Source organism: Abrus precatorius, unplaced genomic scaffold (assembly GCF_003935025.1).
Source record: "Abrus precatorius isolate BTA unplaced genomic scaffold, Abrus_2018 Scaffold4, whole genome shotgun sequence".
Lineage (NCBI taxonomy): Eukaryota > Viridiplantae > Streptophyta > Magnoliopsida > Fabales > Fabaceae > Abrus > Abrus precatorius.
In genome coordinates, this window is record NW_020874384.1 from 18,244,793 (window position 1) to 18,262,432 (window position 17,640).

A 17,640-nucleotide genomic window follows, 5' to 3' on the forward strand; every position below is an offset into this window, starting at 1 on the left:
ATTCCTTATAACTTTTAGAGCTAATTTAATTGCATGATAGAGATTGGGCTGGAGGTCGACAAGAGCAAGACAGGAAACCATACAGTCGACTACTAGCAAGAATAAGGAAAAAGATAGTAAAAGTTCAAGGGATTCATACTCCAGCGAAAACTATCAATTAAAAAGAAGATCGAGTAGTGGTAGTTAACCGGGGAGGGAGCAGCTCATCAACTCTAGAAGCTACAAGGAACGAGTGACATCCCTCAGCATATCATGCATATTGTGTGTAGCACATTGTGTCATTGTATTAAATTTTGTTGTAAGGTTTAAGAATAAATGTGCAAAACGATTGCTAATGAATATTATTATCTCACTCTAATTTTAACATTTAATTTCATTTTTTTTCATCCTTAAATGATAAATTTTTATTTATTTATAATAAATTTCTTTTTAATTAACTTTAATTATGTATTACGAAGTTAATTATAATCGACTTATTTCTAAAATATATTCATGTGTAAGTGAAAGTTAATTTAATTTAACTCATGTGTAAATAAAATTTGAAACTAAAATAAAAGTTAAATTAAATTAATTTTTATATAAAAATTTAAAAATAAAATAGAAGTCAATTTAAATCGACTTTTGTATAAAAAAATTTTAAAAGCAAAATAGAAGTCGATTTAAATCAACTTTTATATAAAAATAATTAAACTTATAATAGAAGTCGATTTAAATCGACTTTTGTATAAAAAAAAATTATACCTATAATAGAAGTCGATTTAAATCAACTTATATGTAAAAAATTTTAAAATGAAAGTTGATTTAAATTGACTTATGTTACATGTACTTTTAGATATTTACGTAATTTTTTATAATAATTTTTTTTATTTTATTTATATAAAAAAGCCTAATTTGAGAGACATATAATAATGCATTCTTATTATTTAATAACACGGAAAAATGTATCATCAAACCTAATATTAGAGAATGATTATTATATTTCTACACATCTTTTTATATGTATTTATTTACTACATACTCATTATATTTTTTATTTTGTATCCTTTCTATGATCACTTGACACTCGTCCAAAGTGTGTTAAATTACATTTTTTGTAACAATTTTATTTCACAAATATTACAACAATATCACATTCATTTAATGTTTTGTTTCTTTGTTCTTTTACATTTTATCGCATATATCAATTTTTTATGAGTGTATAAAATTTTATACATAATATATATATATATATATATATATAACATAATATAATACTTTAATAATATTAAATACTATAATTTTAATTAAAACTTACTGACTTTTTTACATACATTAAAAAATTATATTTATTATTTGTTTACCTTTTATTTTCTACTTATTTTTAAATATATATACTTAATGATACTTATATTAATTATTTTCTTTGTCACATATTAGATATCATATAAGTATTATTTTTATTTGTCTTAAATTTATCACTTTAAAATATTAAAAATTGTTTATTAGGAATAGTTTTTTGTTAAAATAACAGTTAAATCAACTATTACTTAACTACTCCAATAAATTTAGTATTTTTAACAGAAAAAAAAAAGAATTATCTTTTGAAGATGCGTCTAAATGATATCTACTACGAAACAAAAGAGTAATTTGCTTTTGAAAATGGAAGTCCTTGAAATGGGAATTGTCCTTTGTTAAAGTAGTTAAAGAGTGAAAGTGGGAGTTAAACGGGGAAAAAGTCATAGAAGGGCAGTGGGGCCTACAACGAAAGAAGCCTTAAACGACACTCAACTAGCTATCGTTCCCCAATTAATAAATACATGATCTCATATTTTAAGATACAAGACCGGAGGAGGAGGTTGCCCTTCTATTTTCTTCTTCTTCTTCCCCAACAATGGGCATCGACCGTTTTCTGATCCTCTTTCTGGTAGCCACCCTCGTCTCCGGTCACGGCGACGATCTCATCAGATTGCCCTCCCAAGCTTCCAGATTCTTCCAACCTCCTTCTGTGGAGGAAAATGAAGAGGGCACGAGGTGGGCCGTTTTAATTGCCGGTTCCAATGGCTACTGGAATTACAGGCATCAGGTCATTTCATACCCCTCACCTTCTTTCCATCGTTATTTTCTTCCCACTTCTTTTTCTTTATCCTTAAGAAAACTCCCTTTCACTCTTTTACTTTTTTTTTTGTGTTTGGTAGGACGCACACATTGAATTGTTCCATTATTTTTTTCCCCTTTTAAATTTCTCAGCTAATTTTTTTTTCTTTTTCATCCGGTTCATTTCTAAGTAGTTCATTCGTTTAGATTACTCCTAGTCACTTGATTCTGAAGGTAAAGTTGTGAGTATTGACTTATAATCCGTGAGTATTTACATCATATGGAATAGTCCTATGCAGAATATGCACCGCAATTAAAGCCTGGAACAATTGATTATTTGTGTTAAGTGGTTGATTTAAGAGCAAATTTCATTTTTATTGCATGTAGTTCCAGACTTTCTTAATTTACTCCCTATATGTATATTTTTTATGTCACTAAACCCCATGCAATGCTACTTTTTTTTTTCTATCACTTTATACCATGTGGGGTTTACTGACAGAAAAAAAATTATAATTTAGCCTAATTCTAACGCTGGCTGATGAGCTTTTGTCGTTTCATCAGTCTGATGTCTGTCATGCGTATCAACTACTGAGAAAAGGAGGCCTAAAAGAAGAAAACATCATTGTATTTATGTATGATGACATTGCTTACAACGAAGAGAACCCCAGGCCTGGAGTCATCATTAACAGCCCACATGGAAATGATGTTTACAAAGGAGTCCCTAAGGTCTGTTATCTTACTTTTAGTTTAGGTATCCCATATCCTGCTTCTAATTAAAGCTTTATAGTCTTGTAATATGGAGTTTGTTATGGCAGGATTACGTTGGTGAACATGTTACTGTTAACAACTTTTTTGCTGCTATACTTGGAAATAAGTCAGCTCTTATTGGTGGCAGTGGGAAGGTTGTGGATAGTGGTCCAAATGATCATATATTTATATACTACTCTGATCATGGGGGTCCAGGAGTGCTTGGTTAGTAGTTCTGAATCCTTTCGCCGAAACTTTCTAATGAAAATCATTAATTGTGTATGTTGTTTGTATGCATTTCGGCATGATATGAGCCTTCTTTCATCAGAAAATATATGCAGTAATTTGGCAAATATGTTTCCTTTTTCTTTGGTGGGTTGATTATGTGGGTTTTTGCTGGATTGTGTTGGAGTAGAATAAACGCTTGTTAGAAATTTTAGCATCACCTATAACATAGTTTTCACAAACTGAAACTTCTGTAATTGTCTACATTCTAAGTTAAAACTCTCTTTAACCGTCAAGATGAGCACAATAAGCTGAAAACATTAAACTCTTTAAGTGATGTTAGGATAATGGTTTAAGAACGACAATTGACATCTTTAAAATTTCATACCAGCCTTGGATTGTTGTTTAAATAAGCATCTTAGTATTATACAACATAGTTGAATAGTGTAACATATTTGTGGGTTGATTTCATGCTATATTATCTTATTACCTAAACATATTTTCATCAAATAGTTATATTATACCTTGACCATGTTTGATGCAACCATTTTTTTAACAACAATAGCTTCACAAATGTTCTAAATAAAGTCTTATTTCTGTTTATTTAGTACTTTATTACTTCTTCCATATGTGGGTAGTGTGAAGGGTAAGAAGTTCTTCCCTCACCAAAAAAAGAGTAGGGAAAAAAAATGGAACAAAAGAGAAAGAGAGGGAAAGTGAAGTGGGAATACATGGTCTTCAGTGTCAGTCCTCATTATCCATTTTGTGTGGATCAATAAAATGATTATTACAATTATTGGTAATTCTTCTAGTAACTTTTTGTTTTGAATTTCAGGGATGCCTACTAATCCGTACATGTATGCATCTGATCTGATAGAAGTCTTAAAGAAAAAGCATGCTTCTGGAACATATAAAAGCCTAGTAAGTTACTAGTAATCATCATCTGCTTAATGTTTTTATCAGCCTTCATTCAAATTATTTATTTACTAATTCTTAATATTTACAATTTATGTAACAATGGTGCAGGTATTTTATCTAGAGGCATGTGAATCTGGGAGTATCTTTGAAGGTCTTCTTCCTGAAGGTCTGAATATCTATGCTACGACTGCTTCAAATGCAGAAGAAAGCAGTTGGGGAACATATTGTCCTGGGGAGTCTCCTAGTCCTCCCCCAGAATATGAAACCTGCCTGGGTGACCTGTACAGTGTTGCGTGGATGGAAGACAGGTAGGATTGCATGAGTGTAAAAAGGAAACATGTTACCTTGTATTATTTATTTGGTACTTGATCCTAAATGATTATAAAAGTATATCATGCCATAAAATAGATATATTGGATGCAAAACTTATGCTTTTGTTTCTTGTCCTTAACATTTTTTTATGATTAATGTAAGGTCTTTTTGTACTGATTCCCCCCCCCCCCCCCAAAACTCTTTAACAGTGACATACACAATTTGCGAACAGAAACTCTACATCAACAATATGAATTGGTAAGATCCTGTTGCTAACTTTTTTTTACTTAATCAATCGGTATAAACTGAAAAATGTTTTTTGTCTGTTTTCATTTGTTGGGGTCACTCGAGGTTGAGGGTTTTTCAAATGTGTGATAGATGTTGTCTTAATCATATGCTCACAGGTTAAAGACAGGACTCTCAATGGAAATTCACTTTATGGTTCCCACGTGATGCAGTATGGTGACATAGAGCTTAGCAAGAATAATCTCTTCCTATATTTGGGTACAAATCCCGCTAATGATAATTTTACTTTTGTGGATAAAAACTCATTGGTGCCACCTTCAAAGGCAGTCAACCAACGTGATGCGGATCTCGTTCATTTCTGGGATAAGGTATCATGTTTGAAACGTGGTTTTACTTTATTGTATGAAATAATTGCTTGTTCCCAAAATTTAAATTGGTGTTGTATACATTCATAGCTGGGAGACTTTTCTTATTAAAGAGAACCACAATCCTAATAAAACATTGCTGAAATTAGTATCATGCAGTGAGGATATATGATAATGGGAGGATATACTATTCACCATTTAGTATTGAGAGTTTAAGTGTAGCATCATGTTTGGTTTGTAGAATGGTATGCAATAAGAATTTCCATTGATTCCATTCCATTTATGAAACAATTGAATGCCATCTCATTCTTGAAGTTGCCAGGCTTTAGACTGGGATTCCACGGAAACACACATACCTTGTACCAAATGTGCCATAAGAGTTTATGTATTGAATTCCATTAACGAGATCTTTTAGCTATTTGAACACAGCAGGTCTTTAACTAGCTAAATAAGTAATCTTTCAAGAGATAGTAATAGAATTAAATGGATAAGTATGGAAAAGTTGTGTGAATCCCATGCCTGTATGCAAGATGAGTGAGAGTGGTCAGTAGTTCTTTATTTCTTGAAATGTTGGTAATTGTCATTAATGTAATTCTAAAACTACAAGGAAACATGGGTGTTTATCACTGTTGTTTATTTCTTCTTTAAGCCATTCTTTTTGTTTATTAGTATTATATTCTATCTTCTTGACATCCTTTTACTGCTTTGCCAGTTCCGCAAAGCTCCTGAGGGTTCTGCTAGGAAAGCTGCGGCTGAGAAACAAGTTCTGGAAGCAATGTCTCACAGAATGCATATAGACAACAGCGTGAAACTTATTGGAAAGCTCTTATTTGGCATTGAAAAGGCTCCAGAAGTGCTAAGGAGTGTTAGACCTGCTGGGCAACCCCTTGTTGATGACTGGGACTGCCTTAAAACACTGGTACCGTTTCCCATGATTCCCTTCATTGAGTTTGTTCTCTGTTGCTGAAAGAATATGAAACTTTCTAATATGCACCCTAGAACTGAGGGTGCATTCATCATTCACGCACCTTTAATTTATAGTCATTAATTTGGCATGAAAAGGCATCCACGATTGGTGATAGAAGGTAAAAAATTTAGGTGAATGGAGGGGTGGAACTAGGTTTAGTGGTAACACCACCCCCCCAAAAAAAATATTTATTTTATATGTATTAAAATAGGGCTGATTATCAAGAGGCAATTATCACACAACTCATAACCCTATGCTATCATGTTGCAAATGCCAAATGTGTTACACGAGATGAAATTTCTTAGTAGGGTAGAGTACTAAAGTAAAAGTAGACACTAATAAAATTCTAAATATCCGCCATCTAAGACTTGTTAAGCCTGCCGTTGACATTATTTATAGCTTAATTTATTAGAAATTGAATATGCAGAAAACTTTAGCCCATCATGCTTATTTCTACTTGACTCACTTTTAGTCTTGGATATGATGCTAACTAAGTACAAGATAGATTCAAATTGACCAAGGTTATTCTTATTTTTCTTTCTTTCAAATTATGCAAAAGAAGTACTTCTACATTGACCTCCAATTACTTATAAGAAAACTTGGGATCAGCTCAACTTTTATCGAAGTTATTCAAATTGTTTTGTAAGTTATATTTTTATAGGGGAAAAAAGAGAGTAAAGTTTATTTTGATTTATGAGAATTTAAATAGACCCCTAAAGTTCAAGTTGTTATAATAATTTTCTCATTTTTTGTTATACTTGGAAAGACAAAATACTAACTTGACAAAAATAAAATAAAATTATTACCCTTAAATAAAGTCTTAGATTTGAATTTTGTGTGCAGAAAATTTTTTGGTTAAGAAAAATAGTCCCATAATGCAAATTTTTAGTTTGAATAATTAGATTTGAGTTTTGTGTGCAGAAAATTTTTTGGTTAAGAAAAATAGTCGCATTATGCAAATTTTTAGTTTGAATAAAATTATCTTTCATAAAAAATACTTGTAATTAAAAAAAGAAAAAAGAAATTGGTCAGTATATTTTAATTTTAATCTTTATATTTGTTCCTTAAAAAATAAAGTGCCTAGCTCCGCGGCCTCCGCCCCTCGGTGATGGATGCACCAATTCAAGAATGATGCATCGTGGAATTTGTCAAGAATATGATCGAATCATTGCTTTCCTGTTCGCTACTAATCCTCTACTTGACATAATTGCAGGGAGATGTTAACAAGCCTCCTACAGTTTATTCTTCCAATAAATGATGTTGTATTCGAACCAGAAATTAACATTCATTTCGAGATTGCAGTAAAGCTTTTGATTTGTGAGTGTACGGTGTGTCTTAATCTATTGTTTTTGCAGGTTAGGACTTTTGAGACACATTGTGGGTCCCTGTCTCAGTATGGGATGAAGCATATGAGGTCCTTTGCAAACTTCTGCAACGCTGGAATACAGAAAGACCAAATGGCTGAGGCCTCAGCACAAGCCTGCGTCAGTATTCCTGCAACTCCCCGGAGTTCTCTGCACAGCGGTTTCAGTGCATAATTCCTAAAATGCGCTCCATTAAAGACCCGACGTATAATCATTGTGGCATTAGGCTTAATCGTTGTGTGAAATTTATTTGCTGTACCTTGGTCATGATTTCTTATACAGACTTTGTAAATACAAATGGGACGCTGGGGGGTGCCTCTTTACATTTTAACCTTGTGCAAACTAGAAGCTGTAACAAAGGCATTTTACTTGAGGAGAGATAGTGGAACCGCCTTCATAAGGGCCCTTGGAACTTACAATATGACAAGGCACAATGGTTTGTATGTCAATGCTTTATTGTACTTAGTAAAATATATTTTAAAATCTATAATTGCAGGTTACAATATAGAATAGCACGCAAATAACAAAACATCTGCTGATGAAGTCTACTTAGACGTTAGCCACTAAAGACTAATTTAAAACTTCTAAAAGTATAAGAATAAAACGTGATTTAATCAAGCTATTTTAATGTATTTTATTTAAGAAATACTGAAGGTTTAAATATTTATTTAAATGTTAGATAAAAAAATGGATTTATGAAATTTATAGAAATCTAAATTAAGCATATGATACCGATGGCCAGGATTTAATGGAGTTGATCAATACGTAGCGTAGGTACTAGATTCAAGTAATCAAGTTTAGGTTTTATTTTTATGATATACGAAACAGGATATTCCCAAACAGAACTGTCGTGAAACCAAATCCACAGTTACTACTTTCCAGGTCGTGGATAACCAATGCTTTGGTTGGTTTTACACTAAACCAACCTAAGGACCAGGTTAACTAACCCCGGTTAACTTCTCACACCCTTACCTGACCTGACCTAGTCCCATAAATATCATTTCTTGGCGCGGGAATGAGATGAACTCGAAAGAGAAAAAACAAAAACATATTGAGAAATTTTAATTAAGGTTTATCTTTAAAATTTTTAAAAATAAATATGTATTTTAATATTATATTAAATAATACTGCACAGATTTTTATAAACTATGCTTAACCCAGAATTATTCAAATATATAAGAAATAAGAAATAGGGAGCACTTAACTTGATAATAATAAAATTGGGATCTGACGACTGTATAGATTCCGTTAATGTAGTTAACGTCGTGAGAGAGAAAACAATAACAGCGCAAGGGCAAAGATGAACGCCGTAACGGGGTTCGTAAGAGGAGACCGTGAAAGGTTTGAGGAAAGGCGTGGGATTGTTGATCTACGGTCATGAACTGAGGAAGTGAACGGTTGGCGCAAAGGAGTGTAGTATAAGATGTATATAAACACCTCCTTCAATGGAAACACACCATTTCGTTCTATCGCAACAAGAACCTGCTTCCTCTTCTACCCTCCTCTTTCTTCTTCTTCTTTTCTCTTTTCCATTATCTTCCACAACTCTCTGCTCCGCAATTTACAAGGCTAATTGTGATAACTGAAACTTTAATGTTGAGGATCTGACACTTCTCAAGATAGAATGAGGTTTAACATTTAGAAAGAAGGCCACAATTTCTGATTCTTCTTTTTTGTTTTGGCCCCGATATGAGATAAGCTTTTTTTACATCGAATTCGGTTTTTTTTTTCCCCTAAATATTTTGGTCTCATTTTTTGTTTTCAGATGCACGTTCGAAGAGTAGTTGCTGGAGTCTGTCGGAATTTCATTGTAAATTTTCGAGTGAATTCTGTTCTGAAGATTTCCTTCGTTCATTGTTTCATTTTTGGCCTCTTTGCTAAGTTATTCGTGGTTTCCTGGGCTTTTGCAGATACATTTCTCTTGAGAAATAGAAGGATTTTGGAACTGTCTGGTAGTTCTAGATTACATAGACGATCGTCGTTTCCCTGCGTTAATAGCTATCATCGCGGATAGAAGCACTCAAATGTCATTATTAGTTGAGTTTCACAAATAGATTTGCATTTTGAAAGCTTTAGAACTGAAATTCGGACACTTTCCCAGTTTTCCTACAACGTGGGACTTGAGTTTTAGCAGAACCGGATTTAGGTGAGAGAGACTAATGTACTTCATCAAAATTACAACTAAATAATTGATTCTCATCACATCCTTGAAGTCTTCGCCGCATCAGTTAATTCAGTTTCGATTTTCATTTCTGCTGGCTATACTTATCGGATTTCTCTTTGCTGTCTCATTTCCTGCAGGAAATTGAAAAATCTTCTCCTTTTCTCTTTCGGTTACCTTAGTTTCAGAAGGAGTTAATCGCTCGACAAGTGTAACTTTTTTAAGGTAACACATTCATTTTCATGGCTCCTTACAGTTTTTTGTCCGCTTTCTGGATCTCTTTCCCTTAACTCATAATTATGTTGCTTTTCTTTTTAATCTTAATCGCTTACAATATAATACCATGCCTTATGTCCCTCCCTGCATTTCACAGTTTTTGGATCTTCTTCCTTTCACAGTTTGTGAGGCCCTGATTTGGTTTGAGACTAAAACCAGCAACCCAGAGAGTGAAGGAAGCCGATTCCATGTTTAGTCATGTAATTGATTGGTGGTTCTAAGTATTTGAAAGGACGAGAGGCATTTGAGTAGAGCCTTCCAAGACCAGTTCAATTGATTCCTTTACGTTTTTTTCCCGACATTGTGTTAGCTGTCAAAACATTCAAGTTCTTTTTCCATGTGCAAATTGAATCTTAAGATTATATATCTCATCTTAAAGAATTTCATACTCTTCGGTTCTCCCTCTCGTAATTGTCATCGTCCAATTTTGTCTTGACGCATGCTCACGGCGCACAATTCCCATGGCTTGTCGGAAATCGTGGGCCGTCCGATGCACATCCTGTTATCTTTTACCTCGTTCGTTTGATTATAGTACACATAATATGATGTAACCTAAGTTAAAAATCGGATGTGGATGAGACCGTGAGTAATGACTATGTGCCATGGTGGTTGTCGTGGAAGCCAATTTCAATTTCAGTTTCAATTTGTTAGATGAAAATGTGTTAATATTTTTAATAATTATTGGGTTAATTTATCTTTTCAATGATGATGACGGCAGGCACGGGTGCTAGAAGGGAAGGGCAAGGAGATGGAGAAAGAGTCAGTTATTCGGAGCAACAACAACATATGTAGCGTTAGAGAGAAAAGTGGAGGGGATGGGTCGTTGCTGTTGAGGGGGAGTTCAGAAAGCACTCGGCAAACAACGACGTCGGATTTGGTGCTGCAGTGGGGAAGCCGGAAGCGGTTAAGGTGCATGAAGGTGCAGGTCAAGGACGACTCTTCCGGCCCGGTTCAGAGGACTACGGTTCGGGTCGATCGTCGGGTCGTTAGAACCGATAAGGATTCTTTAAATAAGCCCACGTTTGCTCTCAATAATAACAACATTGGACACACTCATAATAATAATAGTAACGGGTATCCAAATCTCCGTCAACGACCGTCTTCGCCGCAACAACGAATTCTCAGGTAACTACTGAATATTATTTACCCTTTCTGTTTTTTTTCTGCTTTAGACGAATGAATGAAATTTGGTTTAATGTTTTTATTTTTTTTATTCCTTCTAACTGAGAGAGAGGAGAGCGGATACCCCACGGGTTGAGATCTGAGATGAGGGTAATTTGGCTGTATGGCAATTGGCAAGATTCTGGACTTTATACAAAAATAGGAGGAAAATACGATATTTTTGTTTTGTCTTTAAAAATAATTAAAATCGTTACTTAAAATTAAACCTTGATCTTCTTTTCTTTCTTTTTCTTTTCGCTTGTTGAGTATCCATACTTATCTTGAGGGTAAGGTTCGTGTTGGTGGCGCACTGCCGCGTGGGCCAGCGTTTTGTTTGATTTTTTTTTATTTGGTTAAATTAAATAAATAAAATAGAGTAAGGGCTGCGGTCGTGTATTTTCAGCAAATGATAAAGAATTATCTTTGTTCTTATCGACGACGTTTTTTCATTATAAAATAGTGTGAATATAATTTCCGACCCAGCACATGGTTTGTGTCAAAGATCTGATGAACTTGTTGGAAGTAGTATTTTCGTGTGTGAAAATAGTGGTGGTTTCTTGGTGCAATAGAAACAAAAGTAGCATAGAAAAAGCATAGCGTGCCCATGGCCATGAGTTGAAAGTGTAGTGGCTAGTAGTGGGGCAAATGTGTGGAACTATCCATGCCCATATTTGGCAGCGCTTTCGAATTTGTTTAGCCCCATGTCTGCCACGAAATTTCGTTCCGGGCCGGCCATATGCCGATGAAGGCAACTTGCAAGTCTCATATCTTTGGCAACGAATCTTTAGCTTAAAATGTACTGTATATAAAATATAAAACATGGGACCAGTTCAATGATTTTTAAAAAAACCCATCTGGGATGAATATATGAGCCTCATATTCTGTCCACTCTCCAAATTGGTCAGGTCCTTGCGGATGTCTCATCCAAATTAAAGAACAATGAAGAGGAACTCACGGTAAGTGCGTGAGATCCCCTTCTTTACTTCCCTCAATTTATTTGTAATCATCACAAATAGGTAATGGGATATTAGTATTGGCTTGTGTTTAGGTTAATGCATGATATTTAGGCACGAGGAAAAACAGACGTGTAGAAGGATCTTCCCAAAACCCTAATTGGATCTAGTTTTAAAAAAATTAAAAAGAAAAAGAGTCCATGGCCGTGTTGCTTTACGTGCTAGTTTAGAATCATTGGACTAGCAAGTTTGATAATTTAAATTAGATTAGTATCAAAATCCAAACCTTGCTGCTTTGCTTCTAACGGATGGCAGGGAATTCAAGATTTCTTAAGAGGTTTAGGTTGATGTTCGTGATTCCTTGCCATTGTCATTTTTTCTTTCAATTTCTATCTATATTTGGTGTGGTTTTCTATCTATAAAATCAGTCTGGAAGATGCGAAAATAATTTACTTTCAATCTTCGTCTGGTATTTTATTTATTGTGAAAATTAACTTGATGCCTTTTTTTAGTGTTTACAATTGTTATTCATGCGATAGCATTTATATCAAGATCAACAAATCCTTGAATTTAGAAAGGAAAAAGAAAAAGTAAGGAGTAGCTTATTCAATATTCCCTCCTCCTCCGCCCCACTACAGATCAGGAACCCAATTGCAGTTCATGGATCTACATCTAGGATGCGGAACCAGAAGCACCTCATAAATTCATATTATCAATTAGTGCTAGACTTTGTTTGGAAACATGGAATGGAGGGTCTCCTTCCACGTGTTCACTAAAAGTCGTTTTCCATTACGGCCGTCGGATGGAGGCACCAGGTCGTAGATCCGGTCCCTCTCATTCAACGTTTCAACACGTAGCAATCCTTCATCTTCATTAGCCAATAAAGCTCTCTCTACATCCAACGGCTTCAAACGTGTCGTGGAACCAGCTTATAGGGAATCACACACACACGTTCTCTCATGAGTCTCTTAGGTGTCTCAAATATCTAATCTAAACCTTGTCATCTCATTAAGGAAAATAAATTAAGTACCCTCCTTGAAAGCCCACACAAAACAAATACAAAGCGGAAGGAGCCAAAAACGAGTCTTTATTCTAAGCTTAAAAATCCGTCTAGATTCCAGCCTCTCCTACCCTGCGGTCTAGATCAAATCCCCAAGGTTAATTCCGTAAACTCACCACTCCTAGTTACTTTTCATACATTTTTCTACTCTAAAATAACCTCTCAATGCATCTATTTATTATGTCTTTCTTTAGTGATGTGATTCACGTTCTTACGATTACGAAAGATACATAGAATAATTACATGTGGGTTGTGTTTTCATGTTTCGGTTTGTAATTTAGGAACTCAGAAACTTCAAGTGCCATGAGAGGAGGGCAAAGCAACGGGGGTGTTAGGGGAATTGCCTCACCGGACAGGGGTGCGCACGATAAGAGGGGGACCCATAACAACCACCTTAATGATAATAACAAATCCGCCGCCTCATCGGATACCGCGCACGATAGCAAGAAAGGTGGGTCGCCGTCCGGCAGCGGGGACGCGGCTGCTCCGCCCGTGTGGCCACCCAAGTTCGTGATTGCCTTGACCAACAAGGAGAAGGAAGAAGATTTTCTCGCCATTAAGGGGTCAAAGTTACCTCAGAGGCCCAAGAAGAGAGCTAAATTGATTCAACGCACTCTTAATGTAAGCTCCACTTCCCCTTTTTCTCATTTATTCCACTTTAATTTCTTCAACTTAATTGTTCATTACATGATCCTTTGTTAATGTCCAATATATGTTACAAATCTTAGCTCGGATAAATTCATGCTCTAGAAGAATTTTATTCAATGATAAATATAAAATAAAATTTCTTAATCGCGGATCAATAGTAAGAGGAAGTTGTTTTAGTACTACACAACAAGGATGGTATAATTTGCTGGAAAAAATTAATGTGCAAGTCAGCATAGCAAGATATATTATTAGGGGGGATGTGAAACCAATATTTTAATTTTTAGTATTTGATTTGTGTGGTGTTATTCTTTATTCCCTTGTTTCAGTACGGGGAGTGCCCCTTTTTTCCTTTTGTATTTTATTTTGCCCTTTTCCTGGAAAAGCCATACATGGCTGGCAGCTGTGGAGTGGCTTACACGCGTCAAGTGGAGCTTGGCTCACCCCAAACAGTGACCAAAGAGTCTACAGTGAAAGTTTACTGGTACTTTGCCTAGTCCACGCGCGCCTACGCGTGCATATCTCCATCCTTATTACTAAGGGAAAAAGCCCTACCCCGGATGGTGAACGTGCATTATCAAAAACGATATAATATATATATATATATATTAAAAAATAAGAATTAATCCTTCTTTTTACATCTTAATATTATAAAAAATCACAATTAATGTAGGGAATGTGAAAAGTAGTACTTGAATTTTATGTCCCACACCTAACCCTAGCGAGCCAATATGTGAACTGTCCTTGGATTTTTATTTTTGCCGTATCCTAAACCTGGCAGTGAAAAATCGGTTGCTTAATGAAGGAAAAAAACTGCTCTTATTCAAACATTTTAATATAAATTAAATACAAGTTATTATGCTATTATTATTAGGATCATGACAGATAGGTTGATTATTATTGACATTTGGCCACGTGACAAATCAGGCCAGTGTTTTCAAAAAACTATAATTAAAAATTGAAAAAAAAAATAGAATTAAAAGTTGATGCAGGGAAGAAACAGCAAACGATGCGCGTGGTGACACGCATTGAAGGTTGGTGTGGGGTTTGGATTCATGTTGGAGAAAGTAGAAGCGAACATACCGGTTTGCATCTTGTGGTTGGAATGAGTGGTGCCAGCTGTAGTGGATGGTCGTGATGGAATAATCGTTACCATAGACTTTATCTACCGAAGAAAAGGCCACACATCTCACTAACCCACTGCTCAAAATGGGAACTGGTTTCGGCTCTCATTTGTACCAGAAATTCTCTTCTCGTGAGCAGTTTTATAAATTTTAATATTACCAATTTAATAAAATTTTAATAAGATTTAAATCATTCAAATCACTATTCTATATATAGTATCTATTTCATTTTTTATGGCTGTTTTATAACCCTTTTTATTGTTTTATTTAATGGTTTTAATTTCTAGGTTTTAAATCATATAAATGTGTAACAATTCACGTTTAAATACTTGTTACTAAAACATCGAAAAGGAAAAATGAAAAATGGTTATTTATTGTTTTTGCATTTGGCTTTATTTTAAGAATATTTTTATTTGGCATTTTCATCAAACTCAACCTCTAGCGTGTTCAAACCCTCCCCTGCTTGGTGTTTCTTGACAACTTTCCATCTACCATACCCTTTCTTATCTATTCATTTATTTATTTGTGCTCTTTCTTTTCTTTTATTTCGATGCTATGCATTAAATTGAAATCATTATTCTGCTTTTGGTCCATTTTGATCTGTATCACAGCTCGTTAGTCCTGGCGCATGGTTGTGCGATCTTACCTTGGAACGATACGAAGTTAGGGAGAAGAAAATATCCAAAAAGGTAAATATAAAATGATTGAAAAGAATACCCGTTTCTGCCATCTGTCTTTGGTTAGAAGACTAATGAATAAATAGTACTTTTTGTCGCTCGTAAATAAAAAATATATATATTTTTTAAAAATTGGATGCAGAGACCAAGAGGTTTGAAAGCAATGGGCAACATGGAGTCGGACTCTGAATAGAGAGAGGAGTGAATGAGGAGAGAGGAAGAGACAGTGAAGGAAGGGTGCTTTATGTTTGCTAAGGATGTAAGAAATGTTGAGATATTGTAAAGCATAGCAAGCCATGGCACCGCAGCTGCGTGCCAACAAATCCAAATGAAAATATAAATATTTTAGCTTTGGCACTGCTTAATTTCCACGCTTTCACGATACTATTTTTTCTTTTACTGTCTGTGGAAAAGTGCTCCCCAGTTACCAATGACGAGGTGCCAATTTTACGAAGGATGAGCTTCTCGAAATGGTTTGTCGGATTTACAGAACCTGTGCAAAAATTGACAGCTCGAGAATCTTTAACGGCGATAGTCTTCACTCTTTATTCAAATAAGGAATTTTATTGTTTCAATCGTTCAAAATTAATATTATATATAATGTTTATTGGTGTCTTTTTAGTGGTATATGAAACATTATTGGAAAATAAAAGTCAACTCATCGGTCATTGTTTCATTTTTTATTTTTGCTCAACAAGATTATATGGAACAGGGATCTGAATTATAATTTACCGCTTTTTTCTTTTGAAATTTTGCGCTCATTATTTTCGACATGGCGCTTCGAATTTGAGAATTGAGAGTGAAGACCTCAGGGAAAGATTGGGTACAGTACTTTTTAAAATATATATATAAAATCCTTGTGCTTCTGAAATCTAATATTTTAAACACTTCACGGCTTGAGGATTTCAAACTTGTAATGTCATTTAACATTTATTTTATGTTTGAATGAAATAAAAGTGATTAAAAAGAAAAGTAGAAAAATATGATTAAAAAAATATGAAAAATGAGATGGAAAAACATGTATTGTTGAATGTACAGAAATAAGCGTGGACGTGAGAAAATTTTACTTTGACGAATGAAAGATATAAAAAAAAAAACTAGTTTATGTGAAAAAAATATTCTTATAATAGCAATAAAAAATATTTTAACAAAAATTTGAAAATTTTAATATAATATTTTTTCTTATGTTATTTTTTAATGTTTTATATTATTTAAAATTTTCAATAAAAATGACAATTTAAAAAAAACTATTATTTTCTATTCGTATAAAACTAAAAATTCAAACACAACATTTTTATTCTTACATAATATTTTTCACTAAAACAAACAAAATATTAAATATCACTTATTTTAAAATTAAGAAAAAATAAATGTAATCAAATTCATTTTAAAATATTAAATGTGATTGAAATGTATTTTTACCTTATTTTAATTAAATTCACTTATGTTGAAATGTTTATTAAAATAGAAGCAATTAATTTTAGTATTTTACTATAGACACTTGAGTGAATATATAATATCAGTTCGGCTGTAATCACAGGGATGGAAACCGTGGGAATGTTCGTTTATAAACTAGTTAATTAGATTCAAAGTGCTTGATAAAAATTTGTATTGAACTACTTGAAAAATATAATGACATAAGATTAAAATTATTTATTAGATTTAAACATTAAAATTTTAATAATTGTGTATTTCTTAAAATTATATTTACTGTATTTTAAGTTATTTAAGATTATTTATTATCTTAAAAATTAGAACAATATATTTAATTTTATTCTTATTTATATTTTTTATTAAAAAAAATAAGATGATATAAATAATTCCTTATTTTAATGATTTTACATTATAAAAATTATAATTTAATTATTTTGATGAATAAAAATACACATGAAAAAGTATATATTGTACTTTATAATTTTTATTTTTATTTTGTGACACTGCTATTGGGTTGAACATAGTATAAAAAGAGATATTTTATTTCTAACATTGAATGGGTAAAGGAGATATTACAAGCGAAGATTAAGAATAAAAATAAAAATACTTTCAATTAATAAGTTAAAAAACATACATGCTAATAACTATTCACATTATTTAATTTATTAAACAAAAATACTTTTATTAAAGAATCTGTTCAACTAACAAAACAAGTGAAAAATCTTATCGAATGCACTCCACTTAACAAAACAAGAGTGAAAATCCTAAAAATTATGTTAACTATTGGTTTTTTCTTTTTTCTCTTAATGGTAATTATAAAATACCATTGGAGTAAATATTTAATTTAGTCACTAAAAATTACTCAATTCAAATTATGTTTTTTTAAAAGGAATTATTAAATAATTTTTTAAGATCACTTTGGTGGGAAATGT

General features: G+C 33.2%; 2 protein-coding genes across 7 annotated transcripts; both read left to right on the forward strand.

The window, feature by feature from the left end:
• Positions 1-1,820: 1,820 nt before the first annotated feature.
• On the forward strand, positions 1,821-7,716 carry LOC113865927 (vacuolar-processing enzyme-like). 3 transcript variants are annotated; one of them, XM_027500737.1, is made up of 9 exons: positions 1,821-2,062; positions 2,635-2,799; positions 2,889-3,045; positions 3,881-3,966; positions 4,072-4,271; positions 4,485-4,533; positions 4,680-4,889; positions 5,599-5,805; positions 7,209-7,716. In XM_027500737.1, exons 1-9 carry the CDS (start codon positions 1,871-1,873, stop codon positions 7,389-7,391), a joined length of 1,449 nt encoding a protein of 482 aa, XP_027356538.1. In that variant the 5' UTR covers positions 1,821-1,870; the 3' UTR covers positions 7,392-7,716. The 3 variants fall into 3 exon arrangements, 2 of the variants coding, with proteins under 2 accessions (XP_027356538.1, XP_027356539.1); XR_003505022.1 differs by having other exon boundaries at positions 1,825-2,062; positions 5,599-5,971; positions 7,209-7,662; XM_027500738.1 differs by having other exon boundaries at positions 1,869-2,414.
• Positions 7,717-8,662: 946 nt separating this feature from the next.
• Positions 8,663-15,997, forward strand: LOC113865928. 4 transcript variants are annotated; one of them, XM_027500741.1, is made up of 9 exons: positions 8,663-8,846; positions 8,983-9,027; positions 9,128-9,363; positions 9,519-9,603; positions 9,777-10,236; positions 10,373-10,779; positions 13,110-13,449; positions 15,209-15,286; positions 15,417-15,997. In XM_027500741.1, the coding sequence occupies exons 6-9, from the start codon at positions 10,403-10,405 to the stop codon at positions 15,465-15,467; spliced, it is 846 nt and encodes a 281-aa protein (XP_027356542.1). In that variant the 5' UTR covers positions 8,663-8,846; positions 8,983-9,027; positions 9,128-9,363; positions 9,519-9,603; positions 9,777-10,236; positions 10,373-10,402; the 3' UTR covers positions 15,468-15,997. The 4 variants fall into 4 exon arrangements, with proteins under 4 accessions (XP_027356542.1, XP_027356540.1, XP_027356543.1 ...); XM_027500739.1 differs by having other exon boundaries at positions 9,777-9,854; XM_027500742.1 differs by lacking the exon at positions 9,777-10,236.
• Positions 15,998-17,640: the final 1,643 nt, after the last annotated feature.